The sequence below is a fragment of the Oncorhynchus nerka genome, linkage group LG21, assembly GCF_034236695.1.
Source record: "Oncorhynchus nerka isolate Pitt River linkage group LG21, Oner_Uvic_2.0, whole genome shotgun sequence".
NCBI classification, from domain to species: Eukaryota; Metazoa; Chordata; class Actinopteri; order Salmoniformes; family Salmonidae; genus Oncorhynchus; species Oncorhynchus nerka.
The window spans coordinates 24,009,518-24,036,704 of record NC_088416.1 but is presented as its reverse complement, the minus strand read 5'-3'; the positions used below and the strand labels follow the sequence as shown (position 1 = coordinate 24,036,704).

The 27,187-nt window shown below is 43.2% G+C and overlaps 1 protein-coding gene across 7 annotated transcripts; it reads left to right on the top strand.

The window, feature by feature from the left end:
• The first annotated feature begins 208 nt into the window (after nucleotides 1-208).
• Nucleotides 209-27,040, top strand: LOC115104128 (signal transducer and activator of transcription 3-like). 7 transcript variants are annotated; one of them, XM_029625355.2, is made up of 24 exons: nucleotides 219-288; nucleotides 389-449; nucleotides 10,019-10,168; nucleotides 13,496-13,832; nucleotides 13,935-14,016; nucleotides 14,194-14,327; nucleotides 15,607-15,758; nucleotides 16,008-16,166; nucleotides 16,385-16,477; nucleotides 16,578-16,637; nucleotides 16,751-16,780; nucleotides 16,902-16,995; nucleotides 17,075-17,122; nucleotides 17,292-17,375; nucleotides 21,008-21,106; nucleotides 21,286-21,421; nucleotides 21,607-21,659; nucleotides 21,762-21,856; nucleotides 22,175-22,314; nucleotides 22,483-22,701; nucleotides 22,888-22,930; nucleotides 23,745-23,807; nucleotides 24,984-25,081; nucleotides 25,183-27,040. In XM_029625355.2, exons 3-24 carry the CDS (start codon nucleotides 10,041-10,043, stop codon nucleotides 25,257-25,259), a joined length of 2,424 nt encoding a protein of 807 aa, XP_029481215.1. In that variant the 5' UTR covers nucleotides 219-288; nucleotides 389-449; nucleotides 10,019-10,040; the 3' UTR covers nucleotides 25,260-27,040. The 7 variants fall into 7 exon arrangements, with proteins under 7 accessions (XP_029481218.1, XP_029481220.1, XP_029481216.1 ...); XM_029625358.2 differs by having other exon boundaries at nucleotides 209-449; nucleotides 14,227-14,327; XM_029625356.2 differs by having other exon boundaries at nucleotides 210-449; nucleotides 25,207-27,040.
• The last annotated feature ends 147 nt before the right edge of the window (nucleotides 27,041-27,187 follow it).

The following is a 27,187-nucleotide window of genomic DNA, read 5'->3' as shown; positions in this document are numbered from 1 at the left end:
TTCTCCCGCTGCAAGGTCATGCTTGTAAATGCAATTTTCCATACACACGGAGGGAGTGTGATTACATGGAACAGCCTCCGTGTCGCGCGCAATGAACACTACACTCACAACCTCCCATTAGCTTTAATCCCGCCTTCTTGCAATATCCTACACAAAGATTGGACGAAATTGCGTTCTCGTCTTCTGTTGCATCCTAGTTATGTCAATCAACGCTTTCTTGACGTTTGTCTGCACTCAGGTTGGAATTGGAAAACTAAGGGTCTGTGTGTACAATACTGCGACATTGAAGTAGGCTAAAGTTACTGTAGTTGCGATTGTTAGAAATACAGTTTGGTTAAAAGTTCTCGATTGTCCTGTACAATAAGACATTTCGTTCTGGTGGTTTAAGGGTGGTGGCTGGCTACGATTTGACGGGATCCTTTTTCTGACACTTTCCCGTGGACAGTAGGGTAAGTAGGCGGTCTCCGACCCCTTTGCTTTGTATCATTTATACATCATATTGTGGTTGGGCCATGAGAGTAAAGTTTTAAAAAACACATTATAGTCGTGTGTGGTGGGCGAGCAGCATCAATGTATTATCAGATTGAGAATCTCACTCGAAGCAAAGTAACTGGAGCTACGTCCTCCATGCTATTACATAAATCGCCAAAAGTTTAATCACACTGTTTCGCAAAAAAGATTAGGCCTACCAGTCGTTGCAGCTGTTGTTGGTTATACGTTTGCTTTCAAAGGATAGCATACGCCGACCGTTTATGCCTAATTCTTGTGTTGATGTGCTGGCCATTTCTTCAAGGATGATATTGCACATTTTTATGAAGTTGCATGTGCAACCATGTTGGGATGCTGACTTCGGTCAAAGACACATCCAGTGGTGCAGGTTGTAATGACCACTCATGTGGGCATGTCACGGCCATTTGATCCATCAAACGGTGCTTGGGGAAATCATCACGTCAACCATATGCATGCCTCCAGGTTTGCAACAACCAGTATACAGTTTGAGGGATTACAAACACACACACAGCCAGTGACATGTGTTAATGGATGCCAAGGGAAGGCCAACAATGACCGATTAAAAAAAAACAAACATAACACTGATTTCGTCTCTGTTACATAATTTTCCTACATTCGGCCTCTTGTGAATTTAATCTATCAGGAAGAAAGCATCAGAGCGATCAAAACAGCGTCTGGCCTCACTTGACAAAAAAGTATAAGCAATTAGCCAATCAGCGTTGAGTTCAACTGTGAATGGTCCTGGCGCACCTCCTTTCGTTACAAGGAGTCAACATGTTTTTCTACTTGCACGAAGGTGTACACACACACACACACACACACAGAGTAATTAGAACCATGGACAGCTTACTTTAATTTAACTAAATAGTTTTTTGGTATCTTTTAGTTGTCACTGATGATGTTGAAATGGTGCTGGAATAGTGGAGGCAGCTCCTGTTTTCTTTGTGATTTGCGGTAACTCTGGTTTTAAATCAATAGTTGTTTAGTGGTCCGAAAATGTCGGAAACATTAACTTGCTTGACCATGGTGTAGGTCATGTTACTGTACATGCAATATGCTTTGTGGACTTCACTGGACAGAGGTAGCTATCCGGTTTTGTGATAAAACAAAGGTGTGGTTGAATTTATTCTGCCACTGTGTCTTCTTATTGTCTCGGCGTTTAGGCCCACAGTACCAGTCAAAAGTTTAAAATCTATATATTTGATCTTTGAAACTAGGCAAGTCAGTTTTAGAGCAAATCATTATTTTCAATGACGGCCAAGTAACAGTGGGTTAGCTGCCTGTTCAGGGGCAGAACAATAGATTTGTACCTTGTCAGATCAGGGATTTGAACTTGCAACCTTTCGGTTACTAATCCAACGCTCTAACCACTAGGCTACCCTGCTGCCCCAGATTTTTCAAAGTAGTCATCGTTTGCCTTGATGACAGCGTTGCACACTCTTGGCGTTCTCTCAACCAGTCTTCGTGAGGTAGTTAAAAGTTAATTTGTGGAATTTCTTTCCATAATGCATTTGAGCCAACGGTTGTGTAGTGACAAGATAACCCTATTTGGTAAAAGACCAAGTCTATATTATGGCAAGAACATCTCAAATAAGAAAAGAGAAATGACAGTCCATCATTACTTTAAGACATGAATGTCAGTCAATCCGGAAAGTTTCTTCAAGTACAATCGCAAAAACCATCAAGCGCTATGATGAAACTGGCTCTCATGAGGACCGCCACAGGAAAGGAAGACACGGAGTTACCTCTGCTGCAGAGGATAAGTTCATTAGAGTTACCAGCCTCAGAAATCGGCAATTAACTGCACCTCAGATTGCACCTCAGAGTTGAAGTACAGACGCATCTCAACATCAACTGTTCAGAGGAGACTGTTAATCAGGCCTTCATGGTCTAATTGCTGCAAAGAAACCACTACTAAAGGACACCAATAATAAGAAGAGACTTGCTTGGGCCAAGAAACACGAGCAATGGACATTAGACCGGTGGAAATCTGTCCTTTGGTCTGATGAGTCCAAATTTGAGACTTTTGGTTCCAACTGCTGTGTCTTTGTGAGACGCAGAGTAGGTGAGCGGATGATCTCCGCGTGTGTGGTTCCCACCGTGGAGCATGGAGTAGGAGGTGTGATGGTGCTTTGCTGGTGACACTGTCTGTGATTTATTTAGAATTCAAGGCACACTTAACCAGCATGGCAACCACAGCATTCTGCAGCGATACGCCATCCCGTCTGGTTTGCACTTAGTCCCACTATCATTTTGTAACAGGACAATGACCCAAATCACACCTCTAGGCTGTGTAAGGGATATTTGACCAAGAAGGAGAGTGATGACAGGCTGCATCAAATTACCTGGCCTCCACAATCACCTGACTTCAACCTAATTGAGATGTATTTGACCTTTTATTTAACTTGGCAAATCAGTTAAGATCAAATTCTTATTTACAAGTACGGCTTACCCCGGCCAAACCCTCCCTTAACCCGGACATGTCTGAGTCAATTGTGCGCCGGCCTATGCAACTCCCGATCACGACCGGTTGTGATACAGCCCGGGATCAAACCAGGGTCTGTAGGGATGCCTCTGGTACCGAGATGGTTTCGGATGATTTGGACTGCAGAGTGAAGGAAAAGCAGCCAACAAGTGCTCAGCATTTGTGGGAACTTCTTCAAGACTGTTGGAAAAGCATTCCTCATGAAGCTGGTTGAGAGAATGCCAAGAGTGTGCAAAGCTGTCAAGGCAAAGGGTTGCTACTTTGAAGAATCTAAATATAAAATATATTTTGATTTGTTTCACACTTTTTGGGGGGGTTACTACATGATTCCATATGTGTTATTTCATAGTTTTGATGTCTTCACTATAATTATACAATGTAGAAAATAGTCAAAATAAAGAAAAACCCTGGAATGAGTAGGTGTCAACTTTTGACTGGTACTTTACATATCACGGTCGCAAGGCATATGAATTGTAGTACGGCTTAGTGGGGAAAAAGTCCCTACATGCATACAATCGTCCTATTTGTCATCATTAAGTTGTTTACATAGCATTGGCGAGTGAATGTAAAACTGTAAGGTTGTCGCTGATATTGTTCCTTATCTTGTCCAATGGTATAATGACACTGCATCAGGAAACACTTACCGGAATCAAGTAATGCATTTTCCTGGAATCTCTTCCTCAAATAATGTTTCCATTGTCCAATGTTCTCGTTTAGCTTTTGTGGTGCTTTTATGAGGGTGCTTTTATGACAACTAAAAGGTGTTTTTCTCTTGTTGTTTCCTGAATATTATATCTAAATATCATTGTTTTAAATTGCTGGGGTTTTTTACATTTATTTTTAAACCTGGGCCCAGTTTATCTAAACATTTAATCCAGAACAAAATGATCCTGTGTTGTGTCAAATTTCCCCATTTCAAATGTTTTGCTCTTTTTAAGAAGACACAAAGACAATATTTCAACCAAATGTTATCGTATCACATAACTTGATCTGTGTTGTAGCATAATGATGCGGTTAGAGATTTGCTTTTCATTTTGTCTTTAAACTACATCCGAAAATGAGGACGGACCACATCGGAAGGGGGAGCAAAACACAGGATGGTTTTGATCTGGAATAACTGGTCCCTGGTGACTTAAAGGAGAAGCAACTGCTTACTGCATCGAGTCAGACTTTGATACTGTAGTGAGGTGTAGAAAACTGTTATACCTTCTCTCTGCCTGAGTTAGAGAAATATGGGGTTTAACAGTTCACCGCATGGCAATGCTCGTTTTTAGAAAGTAAGATACAGTAACATTATTTCCGTTACATAGAAAGTACTAGGCCCATGCCTAGTTACGGACAGGGCAAAGGATGTGGCTGCTTTTCAGGGCCCTCATGACTGACGCTTTCTAGTCAAATTGTTATCTTTAGCTGAACAATGCAGACTAGATTCCTTGAAAGGCTGATCCCACCTCCCGTACTGTACAATGTACAGCTCCACCAGGGTTAACAACACAGCTGTGTGAACAGTGGCACAACACCAGACAGGCCTGCAGTACACCACTTTCTTTTTTTTTTTTTTGGACAAACGGTGCTTAGACATGCAACAAATGTTTTTATGGTGTAGCCTACCCATAGTGGCTGCAGAGAGATACTGGTGATGAAATGAGTGGTGCCTTGCTGCAGTACGGAATGTTTCCTGTTCTTGAGACCTACAGTTCTCTCAACACCTGCTCAGTGAAAGTCAGTTAATTTTGACTTGCTTCTGTAGGCCAAGGCTGTAGAGATCCCCAGGCCTGTCTGGTGTTGTGCCACTGTTCACACAGCTGTGTTGTTAACCCTGGTGGAGCTCGGTGTTTCTGTGGCTCTCGGTCGTCTGCCTGTGCATTCCACCCCACTCTGTAATGGCAATGATGGGACACGTGCTGCTCAGACAAAAGCTCTGCTCTTTCTCAGTTGTCTATGGAGAACTAGAGTGAAGCCAGCAGTCTTTATAGGCACTGGTAATGCCCACTTTGGATATGATCCGAATGGAGTGGTGTTGCCATAGGTTCCTTTTCATTCTCTGAGTGTGACTGAGTATTGTTCTGAAATCCAATCTTTAGTTAGTAAAAGATAGTTTAGCTTTTCTAAATTAAATTATAATTTGATCTCTGAGAAATTAAGCTCATTGATTGCACCCAAATTGGCCTTTAAAAAAAAAAGTTTTTAATAAGATTCAGATAAGTCAAATATAGTACCCAACATCTGATTTGGACCAAACTTCTTCCTACCAATGAGTAAGACATGAGAACCCCCCCCCCCCCCCCCCCAAATTACCAGAAGCTACCCATGGATTCAGGGTCAGGTTGAACAAAGGAAGTTTCTGCTTTTTAGTAGTTCATCGATCTTGTCATCTATATTTTATGGGTTTTGACTGGGTTGTCACCTGTTGCCAAAGAGTTGGCTGTTTTGAGCTCCTGTAAATTACAAGCTTAGCTGTTGATTAACTAACATGGGATCCATTTAAGCCCATGCACTTTGTATGACTTTAGGAAGTTGAAAAAAAACAAGTAATTGAATGGGAAGGTGACAGTTTGAGTTTTGACACATGATGATGAGTCAGCTCAGCTGCTCTGTGTTGTGGTTTGAGTTTAGTTTTTGTATGTAGCACAATCTCACTCCAGGGGTGTATTCATTACGCCTTGCAATGGAAACCATTTACCGTTTAAGAACCAAACGGAAGCAAACCAAACCAAAAGATTTTGCAACCGAATCAGTGTAATGAATACACCCCAGGCAGGATGATGCACCTGTTTCCGTCAGTGTAGTGAAAGAGGAATGAGGAAAGGTGACATGTCTAATATGTGAAATGAGTAGGGGTGCCCTCTAACTTTCCTCACTTTCCTTTTCTCAAATAACCTTGTAATGTAGTGGAGTTTAGTAGAGCCCTGGGACAACATGTCACTCTAGCCTAAGCTCTCTCGAAATGAGCACCTGAACAAACCCTGGAGCAGGTATTTAACCAATATGAATGTCACTCCATAATCAATACATCTCAATAGTTTGAACATCAATGGCCAATACATAATACATTTGAACATATCAGGACATATTTATCACACACAGTCAACGAATAGCGATATTAGGAAAACGCCCCTCAACATAACATACTAATTACTGAGCATGCAAACCTGCTAGGTACATATGCAGACGTGACCGACCCGGTCGCACTAGTCTGAACCCGCGGTGGTGAGAACAGAGCCCTACGTACCTGGTTTGAGGAGTTAGAGAGAACTTTGGTGATGTCACCGATTGAAACGATATTAGCGCGCACCCCGCTAACTGGCTAGCCATTTCACATCGGTTACACCAGCCTAGTCTTGGGAGTTGATAGGCTTGGAGTCATAAACAGCTCAATGCTTGAAGCACAGTGAAGAGCTGCTGGCAAACACACAAACGTGCTGTTTGAATGAATGCTTACGAGCCAGCCAGACTCAGTCAGACTGCTCTATCAAATCATAGACTTAATTATAACATAATAACACACAGAAATACGAGCCTTAGCTCATTAATATGGTCAAATCCGGAAACTATAATTTCGAAAACAAAAAGTTTATTCTTTCAGTGAATTATGGAACTGTTAGGGATGCCACCCGTTAGATAAAATACATAAGTCTAAATATTGCTGTTACATTGTACAACCTTCAATGTTATATCATAATTATGTACAATTCTGGCAAATTATTTACGGTCTTTGTTAGGAATAAATGGTCTTCACACAGTTCGCAACGAGCCAGGCGGCCCAAACTGCTGCATATACCCTGACTGCTTACACGGAACGCAAGAGAAGTGACACAATTTCCCTAGTTAAAATAAATGAATGTTAGCAGGCAATATTAACTAAATATGCAGGTTTACTTGTGTATTGATTTTAAAGAAAGGCATGATGTGTATGGTTAGGTACATTGGGGCAACGACACATTGGTGTTTTTTTCGCGAATGCGCTTGTTAAATCATCACCCGTTTGGCGAAGTAGGCTGTGATTTGATGAGAAATTAACAGGCACCGCATCGATTATATTCAACGCAGGATAAACAAGCTAGATAAATTAGTAATATCATCAACCATGTGTAGTTAACTAGAGATTATGTTAAGATTGATTGTTTTTTATAAGATTAATGCTAGCTAGCAATTTACCTTGGCTTCTTGCTGCACTCGCGTAACAGGTAATCAGACACAATCGGTGTCCAAAAATGCAGATTACCGATGGTTATGAAATTGTTGTTGAAATCGGTCCTAATTAATCGGCCATTCCGATTTAATCGGGCCAACCTCTAATCTTCTTGTAGACTTGATTGTGTGATTTTGATCATTGTCTTGCTGCATGACCCAGCTGCGCTTCAGCTCACAGACGGTTTTACTTTTGACTCATCTGTCCATAGAACATTCTTCAAAGAGTTTTGATGATCAACCAGATGCTTTTTGGCAAACTTGAGTCAACTTTTTGGATGAGTCTCAACCAAACCCCACATTCCACAGTGAACCTCAACCTCATGTGGTTTGGTGATGCTTTGCAGCCTCAGCACTTGGACGACTTGACTTAATAGAAGGAACCATGCATTCTTCTCTGTATCAGAGAATTCTACGGGAGAATGTCCATCCATCTGTAAGCTGAAGCGCAGCTGGGTCATGCAGCAAGACAATGATCCAAAACACACAATCAAGTCGATATGAAAATGGTTAAAAAGCAACAAATTTGAAGTTTTTGAATGGCCTAGTCAAAGTCCAGACCTAATCCCAATTGAAATGTTGTGACAGGGCTTGAAAACTCTCAAATGTCGCTGAGTTAAAGCAGTTCTGTGTGTATAAAAAAATAAATGGTAATGACAGAATGCGTTTAACTTCACACAAAGTAATACTTTTGTATGACTTCAAGGGATACTTTGCCATTGTATCTACTTCTCCAGAGTCAGGTGAACTCGTGGATACCATTATTATGTCTCTGCGTGCAGTTGGAAGGAAGTTGCTAACTAGCTTTAGTGCAATTGATAACTAGCGTTAGCGCAATGACTGGAAGTCTATGGATATCTGCTAGCAAGCATTGGCTGCAGGCTGACTTCGGTTGTCAATTGGACGGTTTTTCCTCTGACACATTGGTGCAGCTGGCTTCCGGGTTAAGCGGGCGGGTGTTAAGAAGTACGGTTTGGCGGGTCATGTTTCGGAGGACGCATGACTCGACTTTCGCCTATCCAGAGCCCATTGGGGAGTTGCAACGATGAGACGAGATCAAATTTGGGGAGAAGGGGGTAAAATACAACACAACAAAAAATCTTTAGCCAAAGGTATAATGCTTGTTCATGCTAGCAACATAACAAACAATGGCAAACATTTGCAATTTGTCACTGGTGCTCTTCAGTGTACATCATCACAAGCTTTTTTTGTGTGATCTTGTGGCTCAACCTCTGCTTGCATTAGTCGCATGATTTGACTGACTTTTCATCATATTTGTGAAATCGACTGTAATTCTAAAATGTTATTTATTGGCCTTATTCCAGTCTGACAGGAAGTGGACAGGGTAAGGAAAGTAGAGTTGAAGTAAACCAGGATTGCAATCAAATCTACCAATTGCCAATACAAGCAGTAAAGGTCACAGGCAATTCCAACTCGTTGTTTCACCTGCGTAGGACAAGAGGAAGTGACATTTTTATAAATGAGGATTCGTCCCAAATGGCAACCTATTCTCTATAGTGTACTTCTTTTGACCAAGGCAAAATAAAATCTTTCCATTTAGGACGCAACCCTAGGTTTCTCTGCAAAGCCAGATGCGGTTGGAGCATGTTTGTTCACCTGTCATCCAAGGAATTGAGTCTTTGTGATTGGATAAGTTCTGTTATCTGTCAATGGAGCATATCAGATATGAGGATGCAAAGAATGGAAGAAATATCAAATCCCATGATTTAAAATGTTACCCTAACTGTACAGTTTGCTCCTCTTATCTTTTCTCAACTTCCTTACATCTAGCCTGGAGTAAAAAAAAATGGTCTTGCTACTGTATAGGGACTTGTTATCAGGACCGGTGTAGCCTAACCACCACCTTGCAAGTTATTGTGCAATTGAGCTACTAGGAGAACATTGTGTTCCTTCCTGTGTCCAGTAAAATGAGAAGGGTGGCAGATGTTTGCTGATGACTGTGTGATCTCTCAGGGCTGGGGGGGATGCTCTGTAGTTCTCTACCTTTTTCACTGGTTGTAATTAGGATTTTGTCAAGGCTTTTAGGAAGTACACTGTAATGTAGGAAAAATACCAGGCCTGGGTTAGCATGGCTGCTCAAATAACTCGCTGAAATCATGACCGCTGTTTATGGAAAATCACTTTCACTTTGAAACACTGTTATGGAAGGAATGTGGAGCAGAAACCGTTTTGTGCTAACATGCAGACGGTGTCATCTGCATGACATGACCTACATAATTCAATGGTTTGCTGACGATGACAACAGTGACATTCTATTCAACTGGGAATGAATATCAATGATGTGGTTCCTGTTTACTTTGAAGTCTGAATAGTTTTCTAGTAATGCTGAATAAATCTGCTCGCATTAGACCTGGGCTGGAGGGAGACCAAAGGGTTTCTATCTGGCTCACCTTGCCCAACGGGGAGGCCAAAGGCCAGGGTTTATTTTGGTTTATGTTTCTCGGTGAAGGCTGTGCGTTGAGTTGAACAGGATGTTCTCTGTGTTTATAGGAAGCTGGCTGAGGTACCATCAGATACTTTTGTCTTCGGTTTCTGAGGTTTTCCTGTCAGGGCGAATATGACATGCTATACATGCTCTCATCAGATTCAAGACAATCTGAGTTAAAACAAATGATCAAGGTATTGGAAATGTTTCAGTGTAGAGACATACTGTACGGTGGCCTCAAGGTTTCGTCCTGCATTGGCTAGCTGTCAAGAGCCGATCATTGTCTCGAGATCACATCTGTTCCCCTCATTAGTATCTAGCTTCCTTGTGTCTTCCCTGCTTTCCGTTTCTCCCTCGAACTGTTTCCTCATGTGTGTCCTATACAGGGTTGTGGAGGCAGCCGGCAGCATGGCCCAGTGGAACCAGTTGCAGCAGCTGGAGACCAGGTACCTGGAGCAGCTGTACCACCTGTACAGCGACAGCTTCCCCATGGAGCTCCGGCAGTTCCTCGCCCCCTGGATCGAAAGCCAGGACTGGTGGGTACTTTCCTAGTTCCTGTGGTTCACAACACCACTACAGAATGGGTACCTAGTTTTTACGGTTCACTAACACCACTGCTGCTGGCAACACTCGGCAGGATGACATGGCTCATTGTTGTGCTTGCTCATTCTGTTTGTTAGTAGTGGGGAAAGAAATATGTCATCCGCTCACGCTCATTGTGGCATTGATTTTCCTCTACAATCGTTTTTATTTATTTTGAAGTAGCATCAACAACATTACAGCTAGACTGTTAGCAGGGAACACGTCATACACATTTGCCCATTGTGGAAGTGTTCAATAAGTGACTTTTTGGACCTGAATGCCAAAACCTTCAAGGGGTTAAGGTTCTCAAAGTTGACCTATTTTGCATACCCCGAGACATTTCCTCATCACTGGAAAAGATAAACGGCTGAGATTAATCTAATTTAAAAGCTTACGAACAGGGTTGTCAAACTATATTTTATAATTTCATTTTTTAACCTTTAACGTCAATTATCAATTATTTATTTTTTTCATACTCGCGTATGTTTTGGCTAAGAACCTATTTGATATAATCTAAGGTTTTTGTGCCCGCCCCGCCATTGGTTGAGACACGTTCTTGAATACAGGTGGGTGTCATGTTTTTTGGCTCATTTTAAATGTGCTCAAATGAGAAACTTTCAAATGGTACCACAATGATGTTTGTCGGTCCACACGTCAGAGACTCTTGACTTAATGGGGATATGTTTTCAATTATACTGTCAATCCTCCATTAGAAACCTATTGAAATATACATCATAGAATAGACATGACCATTTTTAAGTTGACATTCGTTGGTGGGTGGACCGGCAGTCATCTTTGTGGTAGTAATTACACTGAACAAAAATATAAACGCAACATGCAACAATTTCGAAGATTTTACTGAGTTACAGTTCATATAAGGAAATCAGTCAATTGAAATAAATACATTTGGCCCTAATTTATTGATTTCACATGACTGGGAATAGGGATATATCTGTTGGTCACAGACGCCTTAAGAAAAGCTAGGGGTGTGGATCAGAAAACCAGTCAGTTTTTGATGTGACCAGCATTTACCTCATGCAGCGCGACACATCTCCTTTGCATAGAGTTGATCAGGCCATTCTATGAATTCTATTTCTAGGATTGAAATGACACCCACCCTGTATTCAACAACATGCTGTGTCTCAACCGACGGTGACACAACACAAACACCTCAGAGGATCTGGAGTAGGGTCTAAGCTACAACGAATGCGAAGAAGAAAATAATCAGTGTTCAAACGTTTTTAGGTAATTGATGTTAAAGATAAAAAATATATTGTTTATTATTTTATTAATAAAAACAATCATTTGACAACACTTTTTAATTTATATCAAACTCAACTGTTGATATTTTCCAGTGTTGAAGACATGGATGTCTCATAGTGTGCTGGGGCATGCCAAATGGTTCAGCTTTGAGCATATTTTGGCATTGTTTTGGCATTCGGGTCCAAAAGTCACTTTGTGACCGCCATGTTATGTCATTGTTTTGGCATTCGGGTCCAAAAGTCACTTTGTGACCACCATGTTATGTCATTGTTTTGGCATTCAGGTCCAAAAAGTCACTTTGACCGCTTCTTCCATTGGCAGACATGTATGGACAGTTTTGTTTTCAGCAAAAGTGATGCTGTCAAAAAGTGACTTCAAATGGATTTACCCAAAAGCTATTTCAGTTCCCAAACTTCCTTGTTACCGTAAAAGTCTGCTCCCTTTGTCCATATTTTGTTACCTTACAGCCTTATTCTAAAATGGATTCAATTAAAACATTTCATCATCAATCTACACACAATACCTCATAATGACAAACGCAGGTTTTTAGAAGTTGTTGCTTTTTATAATGATTAAAAAAACTGAAATGCCTTAACATTAGTATTCAGACCCTTTGCTATGAGACTCAAAATTGACAGTGCATGTCAGAGCAAAAACCAAGCTATGAGGTCAAAGGAATTGTCCGTAGAACTCTGAGAAAGGATTGTGTTGAGGCACAGATCTGGGGAAGTATACAAAAAAATGTCTGGAGCATTGATGGTCCCCAAGGATACGGTGTCCTCCATCATTCTTAAATCGACGAAGTTTGGAACCACCAACTCTTCCTGGAGCTGGCCACCCGGCCAAACTGAACAATTGATGAAGAAGAGCCTTGGTCTGGGAGGTGACCAAGAACCTGATGTTCACTCTGACAGAGCTCCAGAATTTCTCTGTGGAGATGGGAGAACCTTCCAAAAGGACAACCATCTCTGCAGCACTCCACCAATCAGGTCTTTGTGGTACAGTGGCCGGATGGAAGCCACTCCTCTGTAAAAGGCACATGACAGCCCGCTTGGAGTTTGCCAAAAGGAATCTAAAGGACTCTCAGACCATGAGAAACAAGATTCTCTGGTCTGATGAAACCAAGATTCAACTCTTTGGACTGAATGCCAAGTGTCACATCTGAGTGAAAAAAACAGGCACCATCCCAACAGTGAAGTATGGTGGTGGCAGCATCATGCTGTGGGTATGTTTTTCAGGGACTGAGAGACTACTCCGGATCGAGGGAAACATGAGCGGAGCAAAGTACAGAGAGATCCTTGATAACCTGCTCAGGACCTCAGACTGGGGCGAAGTTTCACCTTCCAACAGGACAACGACCCTAAGCACACAGCCAAGACAACGCAGGAGTGGATTTGGGACATGTCCCTGAATGTCCTTGAGTGGCCCAGCCAGAGCCCGGACTTGAACCCTAACAAACATCTCTGGAGAGACCTGAAAATAACTGTGCAGCGATGATCCCCATTCAACCTGACAGAGCTTGCGGATCTGCAGAGAAGAATGGGAGAAACTCCCCAAATACAGGTGTGCCAAGCTTGTAGCGTCATACCCAAGAAGCCTCAAGGCTGTAATCACAGCCAAAGGTGCTTCAACAAAGTACTGAGTAAAGGGTCTGAATACTTATGTAAATGTGATATTCCAGTAAAAATATATATATACTTTTGCAAACCTTTCTAAAAACCTGTTTTGCTTTGTCGTTATGGACTATTGTGTGTAGATTGATGGGGGGGGGGACAACTGAATCCATTTTAGAATACGGCTGTAACGTAAGGATGTGGAAAAAGACAAGTGGTCTGAACACACTGCGTTCGGAAAGCATATCATATCTTACCTGTGGATTTATTTTTTTTTTACAATGCGTTTGAGTAATAACTAGATATATGAACATTTATTAGAGGCTAGGTTGTTACTATAGGTTGTTCTCAATACCCTACCTGGTTAAAATAAATCAAGATAATACAAGAAAATGTGCTATGCAGGGCGTACGCAGCGAACAAGGAGTCCCACGCCACGCTGGTGTTCCACAACCTGCTGGGGGAGATTGACCAGCAGTACAGCCGCTTCCTGCAGGAGAACAACGTGCTCTACCAGCACAACCTACGGCGCATTAAGCAGCACCTGCAGTCCAAGTACTTGGAGAAACCCATGGAGATCGCCCGCATTGTAGCCCGCTGCCTCTGGGAAGAGCAGAGGCTGCTGCAGACCGCCACCACCGCCGCACAGGACGGAACGGCGTCTCACCCGTCTGGCACTGTGGTGACGGAGAAACAACAGATCCTGGAGCACAACCTGCAGGACATCAGGAAGAGGGTGCAGGTGAGACTGCACGTTTAGTCCAAAGAATATGTGGTTTTACACAGGCTTGTTATTTAATACCTCGTTTGATTTACGTACTTTGCGATTTTTACTTTGCTATAGGATATGGAACAAAAGATGAAGATGCTTGAGAATCTCCAGGATGATTTTGACTTCAACTACAAGACCCTTAAAAGTCAGGGTGGTAAGTTTCACTTTTAATATTACAATTCAATTTTATCAGAATTTATGGATAGGATATGAATCTGTTAGAGGCTCTAATTTTATACTCTACTACTACTATTGATTTAGCTTGTTCTTGTTTTGAAACTCTGGACCGCCATCAAATACTACCAAATATCACTGACTCTTAAATCTACAGATAACCCACCCAACTCCTCTCCTATTTGCTCAGAGTTGACCCAGGACATGAATGGGAACAGCCAGGCGGCAGCCACCCGACAGAAGATGTCTCAGCTGGAACAGATGCTGAGTGCTCTGGACCAGCTCAGGAGGGTAGGGCCCTTGTACACCCCTCCTTAGTGTCCATCTGACCCTACATCGTACACCCTTTCTTCGAGGGTCCTAATACCCTGAATCAGTATAGTCAGAATTTCTGCGATAAGTAGGAGAGGCTAGTTGACATTCTGCTCGAACCTCCTACGTGTGTGCAATAAATGACATAAACAATGCATATTTACATGTTGTTGAATAGTAAGCTGTAGAATTGGGTTAGTCATTCTCTAATTCTCAGCAGCAAGCTGAAACTGTCTGGCCCAAGCAGGGGGGCGTGGCGGCCCCGACAAACATTTGTACTCCGCAGCAACACCTTTCACTACACATGCAGAGATCTGTATGTGTGTCGATATTAATGTGTGCTCGATCATTCATTTTCAATTGAGTTAAATTCATATTCATGCTGCTGTCAGGCGCTAGATATTTATGAGCAAGATGAGGAGGGTGGTAATTAGCTGTCAAATTTTGGAGAATGTGGGGCTAGAGACTATTTAGTTTGAAAAGAAAAATCCCTGAGGCCAAAATTGTAAAACAAATTCACTAATCATGTTGTCTAACATGATAATCATGCGGAAGATATAATCGTACCCTCGGTGTTCGAGAAGTGGGCCAGCAACCGGAGGGTTGTCGGTTCGAATCCTAGTGCTGGCAGGGAGTGAGCTGGCAAACAGAGGGTTGTCGGTTCGAATCCTAGTGCTGGCAGGGAGTGAGCTGGCAAACAGAGGGTTGTCGGTTCGAATCCTAGTGCTGGCAGGGAGTGAGCTAGCAACCGGAGGGTTGTCTGTTCGAATCCTAGTGCTGGCAGGGAGTGAGCTGGCAAACAGAGGGTTGTCGGTTCGAATCCTAGTGCTGGCAGGGAGTGAGCTGGCAAACAGAGGGTTGTCGGTTCGAATCCTAGTGCTGGCAGGGAGTGAGCTGGCAAACAGAGGGTTGTCGGACCGAATCCTAGTGCTGGCGGGGAGTGAGCTGGCAACCAGAGGGTTGTCGGTTCGAATCCTAGTGCTGGCAGGGAGTGAGCTGGCAACCGGAGGGTTGTCGGTTCGAATCCTAGTGCTGGCGGGGAGTGAGCTGGCAACCGGAGGGTTGCTGGCATCAATATCGCAGGTGCAAGGAACTTAACCCCCTAAACTGCTCATTGGGTGCTGCACTGCGGCTGATGTCCATCTCGTGTGGATTAATAAAATATATCTTAAAAGTAATTCCAGAGCCCCCTGAATGTCACTTTAACACTGGTTACATCAGTGTCTGAAGGATGTGTTGTTGTCCCTCTCTGTTGTAGCAAATCGTGACTGAGATGGCAGGGCTGCTGTCAGCCATGGACTTTGTCCAGAAGAACCTGACAGATGACGAGCTGGCTGACTGGAAGAGGAGGCAGCAGATTGCCTGCATCGGAGGACCACCCAACATTTGCCTGGACCGCTTGGAGACATGGTCAGTTACCATTTGTAGCCTTTACTTTCCACGTTAAAATCCTTTTCTGTGCCCTCCCCATGACCGTACACTATCTATTCCCCCCCCAACACTCACGTAGAGTAAACGTCAGAGGCGAAGAAGGAGAAGTTGCTGTTATTTGTAGTCAATGCAAGACACCATAAGATGAAATTGTAGTTCCAAATTTGTTTAATAAACAGGGTAGCATAATACCATAATGACTGACCTAGATTAACCTTTGACCTCTAGGATTACTTCCCTGGCTGAGTCTCAGCTGCAGATCCGCCAGCAGATCAAGAAGCTGGAAGAGCTCCAGCAGAAGGTGTCCTATAAGGGAGACCCCATCATCCAGCACCGGCCCGCTCTGGAGGAGAAGATAGTGGACTTGTTCAGGAACCTCATGAAGAGGTGGGGAGCTTCTCCAGATCATTTGCATATTTTTTTAGCGCATCGAATTTGCATAATATTCAGATGTTTTGGATACATGGCATAGCCTTTGGCAAATATGGAGATATTTTTACATTTTATTATGATGGGCATTAGATGAGGCTTCAGAGTTTTGTTTATCACAGACTTCCACCATTGTGCCCTAATGCACCGCCTCTTATCTGGCCATTGTGTTGCAGTGCGTTCGTGGTGGAGAGGCAGCCTTGTATGCCCATGCATCCAGACAGACCACTGGTCATCAAGACAGGTGTGCAGTTCACCAACAAAGTCAGGTAAGAGGGGCTGCGGGACTCCATGTTTCAACGCCGTGCCACTATTTGATGCCTATGTTGAATAGGCATGTTATTTTCCCAAAATGTTCTCTCTTTTCAGATTACTGGTGAAGTTTCCAGAATTGAATTACCAGCTGAAGATCAAAGTTATTATTGACAAGTGAGTTTTGCATGCCTTGCGTCCATCACTCCCACGATCATGTCTGATTTGCGTAGAACACGGCGATCGACTCAGTCCCAGGGAAGGTGAATTGACCTCTGTTTGTTTCTCAGGGAATCTGGGGACGTGGCTGCCATTCGAGGGTAAGTGACTTTCATGTTATGTTGAAACCCTTTGTCTCCTAACCTATCTATCTTAGAATGTCCCTTTTGCCATGGAGCCTGTGAATAACCTACCCTACCTGCTCTACCCTGCTTCTCCCAGGTCTCGAAAGTTCAACATCCTAGGTACCAACACCAAGGTCATGAACATGGAGGAGTCCAACAATGGCAGTCTGTCAGCAGAGTTCAAACACCTGGTGAGTGGATGTCTGTTAGTCAGTCTAGTGTGGTACTGTACAGTATGTTGCTTGACTGATAACTGCCCTTCTCTTTCAGACCCTGAGGGAACAGAGGTGTGGCAATGGTGGCAGGACCAACAGTGATGTGAGTCCCACACTCAATCTTGAATGCTCCTTTTCTTATGGTGACTGTTGTAGCTATACTGTTAACTTAAACTTATCATTTTGGGAGTTTATGGTACCATTGTCATCAGTATTAATAGTAGCAGTAGCATCAATCGACCTTTAACCCTGACTGTCCTGTTCCTCCCCAGGCCTCCCTGATCGTTACAGAGGAGCTCCACCTCATCACCTTTGAAACAGAGGTCTACCACCAGGGCTTGAAGATTGACCTGGAGGTGAGACCTAGCTCCGCTCTCTACCTGTGTGCACACAGGCGGCTTGGGGGAGTTGCTGTTGTGCTTCCTGACTCCAAGGTGGTCTTTGTCAAGTCTCATTATGGCAACACCAAACACTCAGCATGTAGTCCCCTGACTCCACCTTAATCCTACGTCAGCAGCAATTACATGGAGATGAGATATTTAAGGCCACGAGTCAGTTCTGCCACACACACCTAGAGACAAAATAGTCATTATCATTAGCTTGATGGTGCCCTAGGCTTCCAGGGGCCTGGCTCTGCTCTCCCCATTGCACCGAATACCAATGAGCTGATTCAGTAATCATACTTGTTCTCCGTGCTTCCCTACTGTTGCTGCTCCTCGTCCCATCCACCCCCGGCCGGTGCAGCGAGTCCAGGGGTAATCCGTCTCTGACCTGCTCTACACCTCCCTTACCACCACCATGGTTCCTCCTTCTGATATCACCGTAGCTGGTCCAAGCCCCCTGTTGGGACACAGGAATCATTCATCTAATGGTTATGTCCTGCAGGGCTTTGTGTTCACTGCGGTGATGCCCCCCTCCCTGAACACAGCAGTGTGAAAATGCATTAGCCGGGATAATTAACACATTAGCATTGAGAAATGGGGGGAAATTAGTGTGGGTGTGTGAGAGGGGTTTGGCACACCCACGTTGTGAAATACAGTGCCTTGCGAAAGTATTCGGCCCCCTTGAACTTTGCGACCTTTTGCCACATTTCAGGCTTCAAACATAAAGATATAAAACTGTATTTATTTGTGAAGAATCAACAAGTGGGACACAATCATGAAGTGGAACGACATTTATTGGATTTTTCAAACTTTTTTAACAAATCAAAAACTGAAAAATTGGGCGTGCAAAATTATTCAGCCCCTTTACATTCAGTGCAGCAAACTCTCTCCAGAAGTTCAGTGAGGATCTCTGAATGATCCAATGTTGACCTAAATGACTAATGATGATAAATACAATCCACCTGTGTGTAATCAAGTCTCCGTATAAATGCACCTGCACTGTGATAGTCTCAGAGGTCCGTTAAAAGCGCAGAGAGCATCATGAAGAACAAGGAACACACCAGGCAGGTTCGAGATACTGTTGTGAAGAAGTTTAAAGCCGGATTTGGATTCAAAAGATTTCCCAAGCTTTAAACATCCCAAGGAGCACTGTGCAAGCGATAATATTGAAATGGAAGGAGTATCAGACACTGCAAATCTACCAAGACCTGGCCGTCCCTCTAAACTTTCAGCTCATACAAGGAGAAGACTGATCAGAGATGCAGCCAAGAGGCCCATGATCACTCTGGATGAACTGCAGAGATCTACAGCTGAGGTGGGAGACTCTGTCCATAGGACAACAATCAGTCGTATATTGCACAAATCTGGCCTTTATGGAAGAGTGGCAAGAAGAAAGCCATTTCTTAAAGATATCCATAAAAAGTGTCGTTTAAAGTTTGCCACAAGCCACCTGGGAGACACACCAAACATGTGGAAGAAGGTGCTCTGGTCAGATGAAACCAAAATTGAACTTTTTGGCAACAATGCAAAACGTTATGTTTGGCGTAAAAGCAACACAGCTCATCACCCTGAACACACCATCCCCACTGTCAAACATGGTGGTGGCAGCATCATGGCTTGGGCCTGCTTTTCTTCAGCAGGGACAGGGAAGATGGTTAAAATTGATGGGAAGATGGATGGAGCCAAATACAGGACCATTCTGGAAGAAAACCAGATGGAGTCTGCAAAATACCTGAGACTGGGAAGGAGATTTGTCTTCCAACAAGACAATGATCCAAAACATAAAGCAAAATCTACAATGGAATGGTTCAAAAATAAACATATCCAGGTGTTAGAATGGCCAAGTCAAAGTCCAGACCTGAATCCAATCGAGAATCTGTGGAAAGAACTGAAAACTGCTGTTCACAAATGCTCTCCATCCAACCTCACTGAGCTCGAGCTGTTTTGCAAGGAGGAATGGGAAAAAATGTCAGTCTCTCGATGTGCAAAACTGATAGAGACATACCCCAAGCGACTTACAGCTGTAATCGCAGCAAAAGGTGGCGCTACCTCTTAGGGATGATGCAGAATGTAGTTCCAGTGCAGGAACATCAATCAGCGGAAATTTCAGAGCGCCACCTATAGTTTTCGATAAAACTCAAACTTTCATTAAAACACACATGCAAGGTACTGAATTAAAGCTACACTCGTTGTGAATCTAGCCACCAAGTCAGATTTGTAAAATGCTTTTCGGCGAAAGCATGAGAAGCTATTATCTGATAGCATGCACCCCCCCAAAATACCTGAACGACACATAAACAAAATATTTTGCGGTAGCCGGCGCTACACAAAACGCAGAAATAAAATATAAAATATTCATTACCTTTGACGATCTTCTTTGTTGGCACTCCTATATATCCCATAAACATCACATTGGGTCTTTTTCCCGATTAAATCCGTCATTGTATAGGCAAAATGTCATTTTATGAAGGCCGGTCTGATCCAGGAAAATTCCCATTTACAAGACGCAACGTCACTTTTTAAAATTACAAAAGTTGCCTATAAACTTTTACAAATCACTTCAAACTACTTTTCTAAACCAACTTTAGGTATTAATAAACGTTAATAATCTATCAAATTGATCACGGGGCGATCTGTATTCGATAGTAGCAAGTCTTGAAATCATCGTCCATGTTTTCACTTTCATAACATCCTGCAGTGCGCCCCAGGACAGGAAGTGCCTATACGTCATCTAACCAAGGATAAAGCAGCCACGAAATGCCAGTACTGGCGACATCGTATGGAATAGATATTTCTGTTATAGCCACAGACACGATTTAACCAGTTTTAGAGACTTCAGAGTTTTCTATACACACATACTTATCATATGCATATACTATATTCCTGGCATGAGTAGCAGGACGTTGAAATGTTGTGCGATTTAAAAAAAAAAAAAAAAATTATTTTTTTTTATTTAAAAAAAAAAAAAATTATTTATTTTTTTTACCAAAAGCTGCGAAAATTCGCATCATCCCTAACAGGTTTTTAAGGGGGCTGAATAATTTTGCACGCCCAATTTTTCAGTATTTGATTTGTTAAAAAAGTTTGAAATATCCAATAAATGTCGTTCCACTTCATGATTATGTCCCACTTGTTGTTGATTCTTCACAAAAAAATACAGTTTTATATCTTTATGTTTGAAGCCTGAAATGTGGCAAAAGGTCGCAAAGTTCAAGGGGGGCGAATACTTTCGCAAGGCACTGTAATTGATCACAACACTCCGTCTTCTATAAACGACACCATTTGGCGAGGGGTGCTGCTGTGTAATTTTAAGACTTAATTCTCAGTGAGGGACTAAGCACCCCATGTCTCTGCCATGTCACTCAGGACACCGACAGCTTTTCCTCCCGTACGGCCGACCACTTTGTCACAGCAATCCAAAGAAGAATAGAAGTAAAGGAATGTGTTAAATGGCATTTCATGTCAGACTTGAATATAATGACCTAACAACCTAGGTTAGTTTTGAAAGCCTGACAAAAAGGTGCTACTGCACCATACGTGTGTATCTTAATTGATCCTACGTCCCTGTTAACCATTCTTCATGCGTTTTCTCTATGGTCCATTAGACCCATTCTCTACCAGTGGTGGTCATCTCCAACATCTGCCAGATGCCCAACGCCTGGGCCTCCATCCTGTGGTACAACATGCTGACCAACCACCCCAAGGTAAGACGGCTGGCGCCATCTCGAGTTCGACCGCTGTCCTGTAACTTCTGGCCCCCCAAATACAGTCTTACTGATGTCATCTTTACTGTGTCATACCTTCTTGGCATTGGCGTCCGCCTTGGAGAGGGTTGGGTGCGAAATCCACCTTGACGACCTCTTCCTGTTGTCGTGTCCTATAGAATGTGAACTTCTTCACCAAGCCTCCGGTGGGGACGTGGGATCAGGTAGCGGAGGTGCTGAGCTGGCAGTTCTCCTCCACCACTAAGAGAGGCCTGACCATCGAGCAGCTCACCACCCTGGCTGAGAAACTACTAGGCGAGGAACCTTTCTGTCTGCAACTCTACCTTCATCTGCATTGGATGGCTCCAAAGCAATAGAATGATGTCTATCACAGAACATTGAATGAGAGTCGGAATGAGTGTCCACCCTAGAAAATGTATTTCTATGGATGGTCTGTACGGCGTCAATGCCTACTAAATGTGTTTGTGTTGTTTGTCTAGGGCCGTGTGTGAACTACTCTGGATGCCAGATCACCTGGGCCAAGTTCTGCAAAGTATGTCCTTGCCCAATCAGTCTCTCTTGATGTGTTGTTATAGCTATCTATCTGTCGTAAACCGCTTCAGTTTGAATTGATTAGTTCCTCCTTTGTCCTCAGGAGAACATGGTGGGTAAAGGCTTCTCTTTCTGGGTATGGCTGGACAACATCATTGACCTGGTCAAGAAGTACATCCTGGCTTTATGGAATGAAGGGTGAGAGGTCGCTTCTGTTTGTTTACCGACTTGTTACTGGAACAGCTGGGCAAAATCCAAGTTGGAAGGAGTGGAGTTCATGACATTGAGTTCATATGAGCACTGCTGAGAACTGTAATACTGAGCCGTTGAACCCTAGATAGTGGGAAACTGGATTGAGGAGGAGTACAGGTTTTAGGCTTAAATGCACAAGTGTAAAGTGTCAAGTGTAATGGAGTTAAATTGTCTCCCTTTCAGTCTTTCTCTGTCCTATCCGGTGTAGGTGACCATAAACAAAAACGGCACATTTTTCTCTCTGCTCTCTTTCGGTCTGTGCAGGTATATTCTGGGTTTCATCAGTAAGGAGAGGGAGAGGGCCATCCTGAGCCCTAAGCCTCCTGGTACCTTCCTGCTGCGCTTCAGTGAGAGCAGTAAGGAGGGAGGCATCACCTTCACCTGGGTGGAGAAGGACATCAGTGGTAAGAGGACAGCGTGTTGGGCTGGCTGGCGCTCTGTCTGTCTTTCTCGCTTTTCTATTGTGCATGTCAATTTGGTCTTTGTCCATGTTACACGTTATTTAGTTTCATCTCATTATTGCCCTTGTGACATGGTTTCAGATCTCTCTCGCTCTCTCTGTGTGTCTGTAGGGAAGACTCAGATCCAGTCGGTGGAACCTTACACCAAGCAGCAGCTCAACAGCATGTCCTTTGCGGAGATCATTATGGGATACAAGATCATGGACGCCACCAACATCCTGGTGTCTCCGCTGGTCTACCTCTTCCCAGAGATCCCCAAGGAGGACGCCTTCGGGAAGTACTGCCGACCGGAAGCTGCTCCAGAGGCTGAGCTCGGAGACCCGTGTAGTAGTGAGTCAGTCAATCAGGAGGTTTTAACGTATTGTCATGGAAACTGCGGGATGAGTTAATGGAAGAAGGCCTGGATGTACCTCCATAATGAATACTTCTTTACCGTTTTGGAGGTTGGTGCTTTGTGAGATGGGGAATATTTTGATCTGTGTGTACGTTAAAACGTGTTCTGGTTTTCTCCCGCAGCCATTCAACCATACTTAAAGACAAAGTTCATCTGTGTAACCCCGTAAGTATCCACTTTCCTTGAGAGCTGTTAGTGCTCAGTTCCCTCAAAGGAGTTAATGCTCCTAAGTGACTTCACACTAGGTTGTGTAATGGAAACTGGGACAGTCATGTTGCAAAATGTTCAACTTTTCTTTTTTTTTTTCTTCTACGAAATATTTGAGTGTCCTCCGCAACATCCCCTCGTTGGCTTCCTGTAAGGATGGGGCGGGTGGGAGTTTTACCCTGGAAGAGTGGTTCCCAGATCGTTCCTATATAGTCATCACCAACAAACTGACAGACGGATTCACTATTAGTCAGTGTCTTTCCCTTATTTATACAGTCGTTGGTCTGGCCTGGGGACAGTGGAACAGGAAGCACAGGACTGTAGGCAGGCAAAGTGTACACATCTCTCTAGACAAAGCAGAGTGGAGGAAGCAAGTAACGATCCCCAGACAAGCATACAGATTACTTTAACACCACTACTTTAACACCACTAGTAGAACCAAAGAGAAATCTTTCCTTGCACTTCTAGGGGACCACACAGAGAGTGTGTGTGTGTGTGGTCTGTAGCCCATGCAGTGTTCTCTATTCTGGGATGGAGTGGGTATGTATGAGTTTAGCAGAGGGATCAGAAGGGTGTGTATACTGGCTAACCCAGGGGCGGAGGTACTGTTTTTGGGGTGTGTAGCAGTGTTGGGAGAGGTTTGCTCAGTGAGAACCTGACCTGTCTCTGTAGGATTAGATGAGTATGTGTACTACATAGGTAGAGGTGTCTGTTTGGGTGGAGGGGGGTGTTGGAGAGGATTGCTCAGTGAGATCCTGACCTGTCTCCGTAGGTGCCCTTCCGTGTTCATGGACTTTCCGGACAGCGAGCTGCTTGGGAACGGGATATTCCCTGGGTAGGCAGTGGGGGCATGTAGGGCTGTGTGTGTGTGTGTTTCTCTACGTATGTGTGGGTGAGACTCAGACAGGGAATGGAGTAATAAGTCTCTCAGCCTCCTCATTTAGACCCCCACCCCCACTGTTTTGTTTCTAACTCACTGCCACTTTCCTTGGTTCTAACACCAGAGCAGCTTCCAGTCATATTGTATTCAGCCATTTTGAATTGGGTTCATCCTACTTGAAGATGGCCTCCCTTTCCCAATCACATCCTCAGTAGATCATTCACCTTTCAAACTCCCTGTTAAGTCTACGTACTGGTGTCATGACCACTCCCATTAAAATCAGTCCACGCTGGCCACGTTTAGTTTACAGCTTGATAATGGTATGAAAACGGTCCCCACTTCACAGTCCATTATGAACGGGCTAGAACAGCAGGAGGGGAGAAGAGGCTGTGGATTGATAGGCTGTAGACTGAAGGGCTCATTAGAAGTGCCTTCAGTGGAGATGAACTCCTAAAGGCCAAACGTTGATCCTTCCTTTAGTTCTCCACCGCGGGAGGTTGGTGGCACCTTAATTGGGGAGGACGGGCTCGTGGTAACGGCTGGAGCGGAATCAGAGGAATGGTATTAAATACATCAAACGCATGGTTTGACGCCATCCCATTCGCGCCGTTCCAGCCATTATTATGAGCCGTCCTCCCCTCCGCAGTCTACACTGTTCTCCACCTATGACTATAGTAGTAGGTTGTTGTGAGACGTCATGCACTTTTTTAGAACAGAATGTCTGTCAGGGCTGTAGAGGGTTTTGGTGTGTTTCTGCCCACTGGCCTGCCTGCTCTTAACAAGTTAGATTGTCTAGAATACTTGTCATTAACATTCCCACTAACTAACTGCTCTTCCTTTCCCCCTTTCTTCCTGCTACTGTCGTCTAACTTCAGTCATACGCTGGTCAAAAGGAAGCACATTGACACATAGTGGCTGAACGGTCCCGATCTGTCACTAATCCGACCCAGTCAACACTGAACTGCTTGACTCATGCATTTAAACCTGTAATACTGTGGAGTGTTGTCCTCGTCTATGGTGGCGTAACAGCAGTGATGATGTGGTGAAAAGGACCTAGAGATCTAATTACTATGACGTCTGTATGTGTGTTAACATGTTTTCTCCCTCTTCTCCTGTATTGTGTTGTTGCAGCACCAACTCTGGTAACACCAGTGATCTGTTTCCCATGTCCCCTCGCACCCTGGACTCTCTGATGCACAACGAGGCTGAGGCCAACCCTGGCCCGCTGGGTAAGTCCTGACAGATACTAATACACACGCGCGCACACACACATGCACATACTCGTACTGTGCTTGCGTGTGAAGCAAGGTTTAACTTGTTTTAATGGCAGCCCTCTTGCTTTCTGTCTTCCCAGACTCCCTCACTCTGGACATGGAGTTGAGCTCTGACGTGGCGTCACCCATGTGAAGAGACGAATGAACCAGACTAATTTTTTAATCTTTTAACTCCCCGTTTTCTTAAAAAATATATATTCCACAGTTACCTCTATCCCATATTGTGAAAGGGAACAAGATACATTACATTCTTTACCTTTCACCTTTACGCCTCAAACACACCTACAGCGTCATTGTGCTAAATGGTACGCAGCAGCATCTGGATATGTGTGCAACAAAAGTTCAACTTTCACCTTCTGCTACCATTTCTGTCAAGCCATTGACGCATACAGTTTGATGCCTACTTTAGATAAAGGCAAATGCAGCGTTCCATTGGAAATTAATGTTCTTTTGGTGTACCAAAATGCAATCACGCTATCGGTGTGATCGAGGCGTTGGTGTCAAATGTTTTTGAAAAGCCATGTCTCACTCCCTGTGGGTGTTTCACAAAGTACCCTATTTAATTTGTATAAAAAATGTTTTATACAAAAGTATATTTTTGTTTCCTTGACTTCCTTTAAAATGGTTTTGATCTTAACCTTCATTTATGAACCAGCGCTTTTGTTTTTATAAGAATGCCTAAAGAGGAAGATTGCAGTCTAGCTTTTCAAAGATAAGTTATTATTTGTTAGCGTCATAGTTCTCAATGACCTAATCTATAACCTTTTTGGTAGTCTGTCTGTTTGTCCCGTGTCATTCTCTATTCAAGGGGACACCTGTATCTTTATTTTTAGTTGATTGAGAAATATCCTTGTTCCAATCTTTCCCGTTGCATCTTATTCCTTATTACAAAAAAACCTGTATCTAGAATCTCACTGTGACAATGAGTCAATAATATGATGCATTTATAAAAACCAGGGAGATGAGAACCAAAGGTCACAGGTGAATTTGTTAATTGAACATTCATTCATATAGGTAATTTATGTGAGCGGTGCTGGTTTTTGTTTTAGGTGTCTGAAATGGCATTGATGATGACAGGATATTTCTCTGGCCTCCTCTCAGCCTGGGCTCAACCCCGCTCTCAGCTGGCAGGCAGCATGTCTCAGTTGAAGGGAAGATACTGATTCCTTCCCTGGATTGTAGAGGACTTTGATGTTTGTCATGAATCTTGCCCTGAGCAATTTCCACTAGCTGGACCAGCTGCACATGTAAAAATGTACTTTTTGTCTTTAATTTAAGGTTAGGGTTAGGCATTATGGTTAGGTTTGGGTTTAAAATCTGATGTTATGACTGTGGCTGTGCCAGCTAGTGACCACTGCAGAGCTGCCTCCAGGACAAGATTGATGACAATGAATGCCAACCTGCTATTGTAGATAGAAATGTACATTCTTCTTTGGTGTTTTGAGTTCATACACACCCCCTCCGTCCTTCATAGTTTGTCATAATGTGAATACCTCTTGTTTTCATTAAACCATCAAACATCAGATTATCATTGCAACAGTACTGCACTAGTCTGTGCTTACATTGTTTATGTAGTGCATAAATGGTTAATGTAGTACCTATCTCATACCATATTAATGATTTATTTTAAGCTAACACTTGTATGTGTTGACCTTGTTTTTGTGTGTGTAATTAGCATATTGTTAGTATCAATTTCTAATGATATTTCACTATTCTGTTTGACTGTATATGGGTATCATGTGATGCCACATCATAAACAACACAACACTTGTCCATCACTTCCTGAGTTAAGTGCTCAGTTGAATCGGTAATTGAGTTCACTCTGTAGATGTTATTTGAAAAAAGCTATCTGTAAATTATGCTGCAACTAATCTTATATTTGTTTAAAAATCATAAAAAGAAGAAAAAAATGTATCTCTCATGGACTCATGTTTGCCTATCTTGTTATGCGATTTTCCATGTTTGAGGTATTTTTATATTTTTACCGGTGAGCCAGTTGCATAGCTTAAATGTATCTTACATCTGTCGAATATGGTAGACGAAGCCCACTGGCGGGCAGTG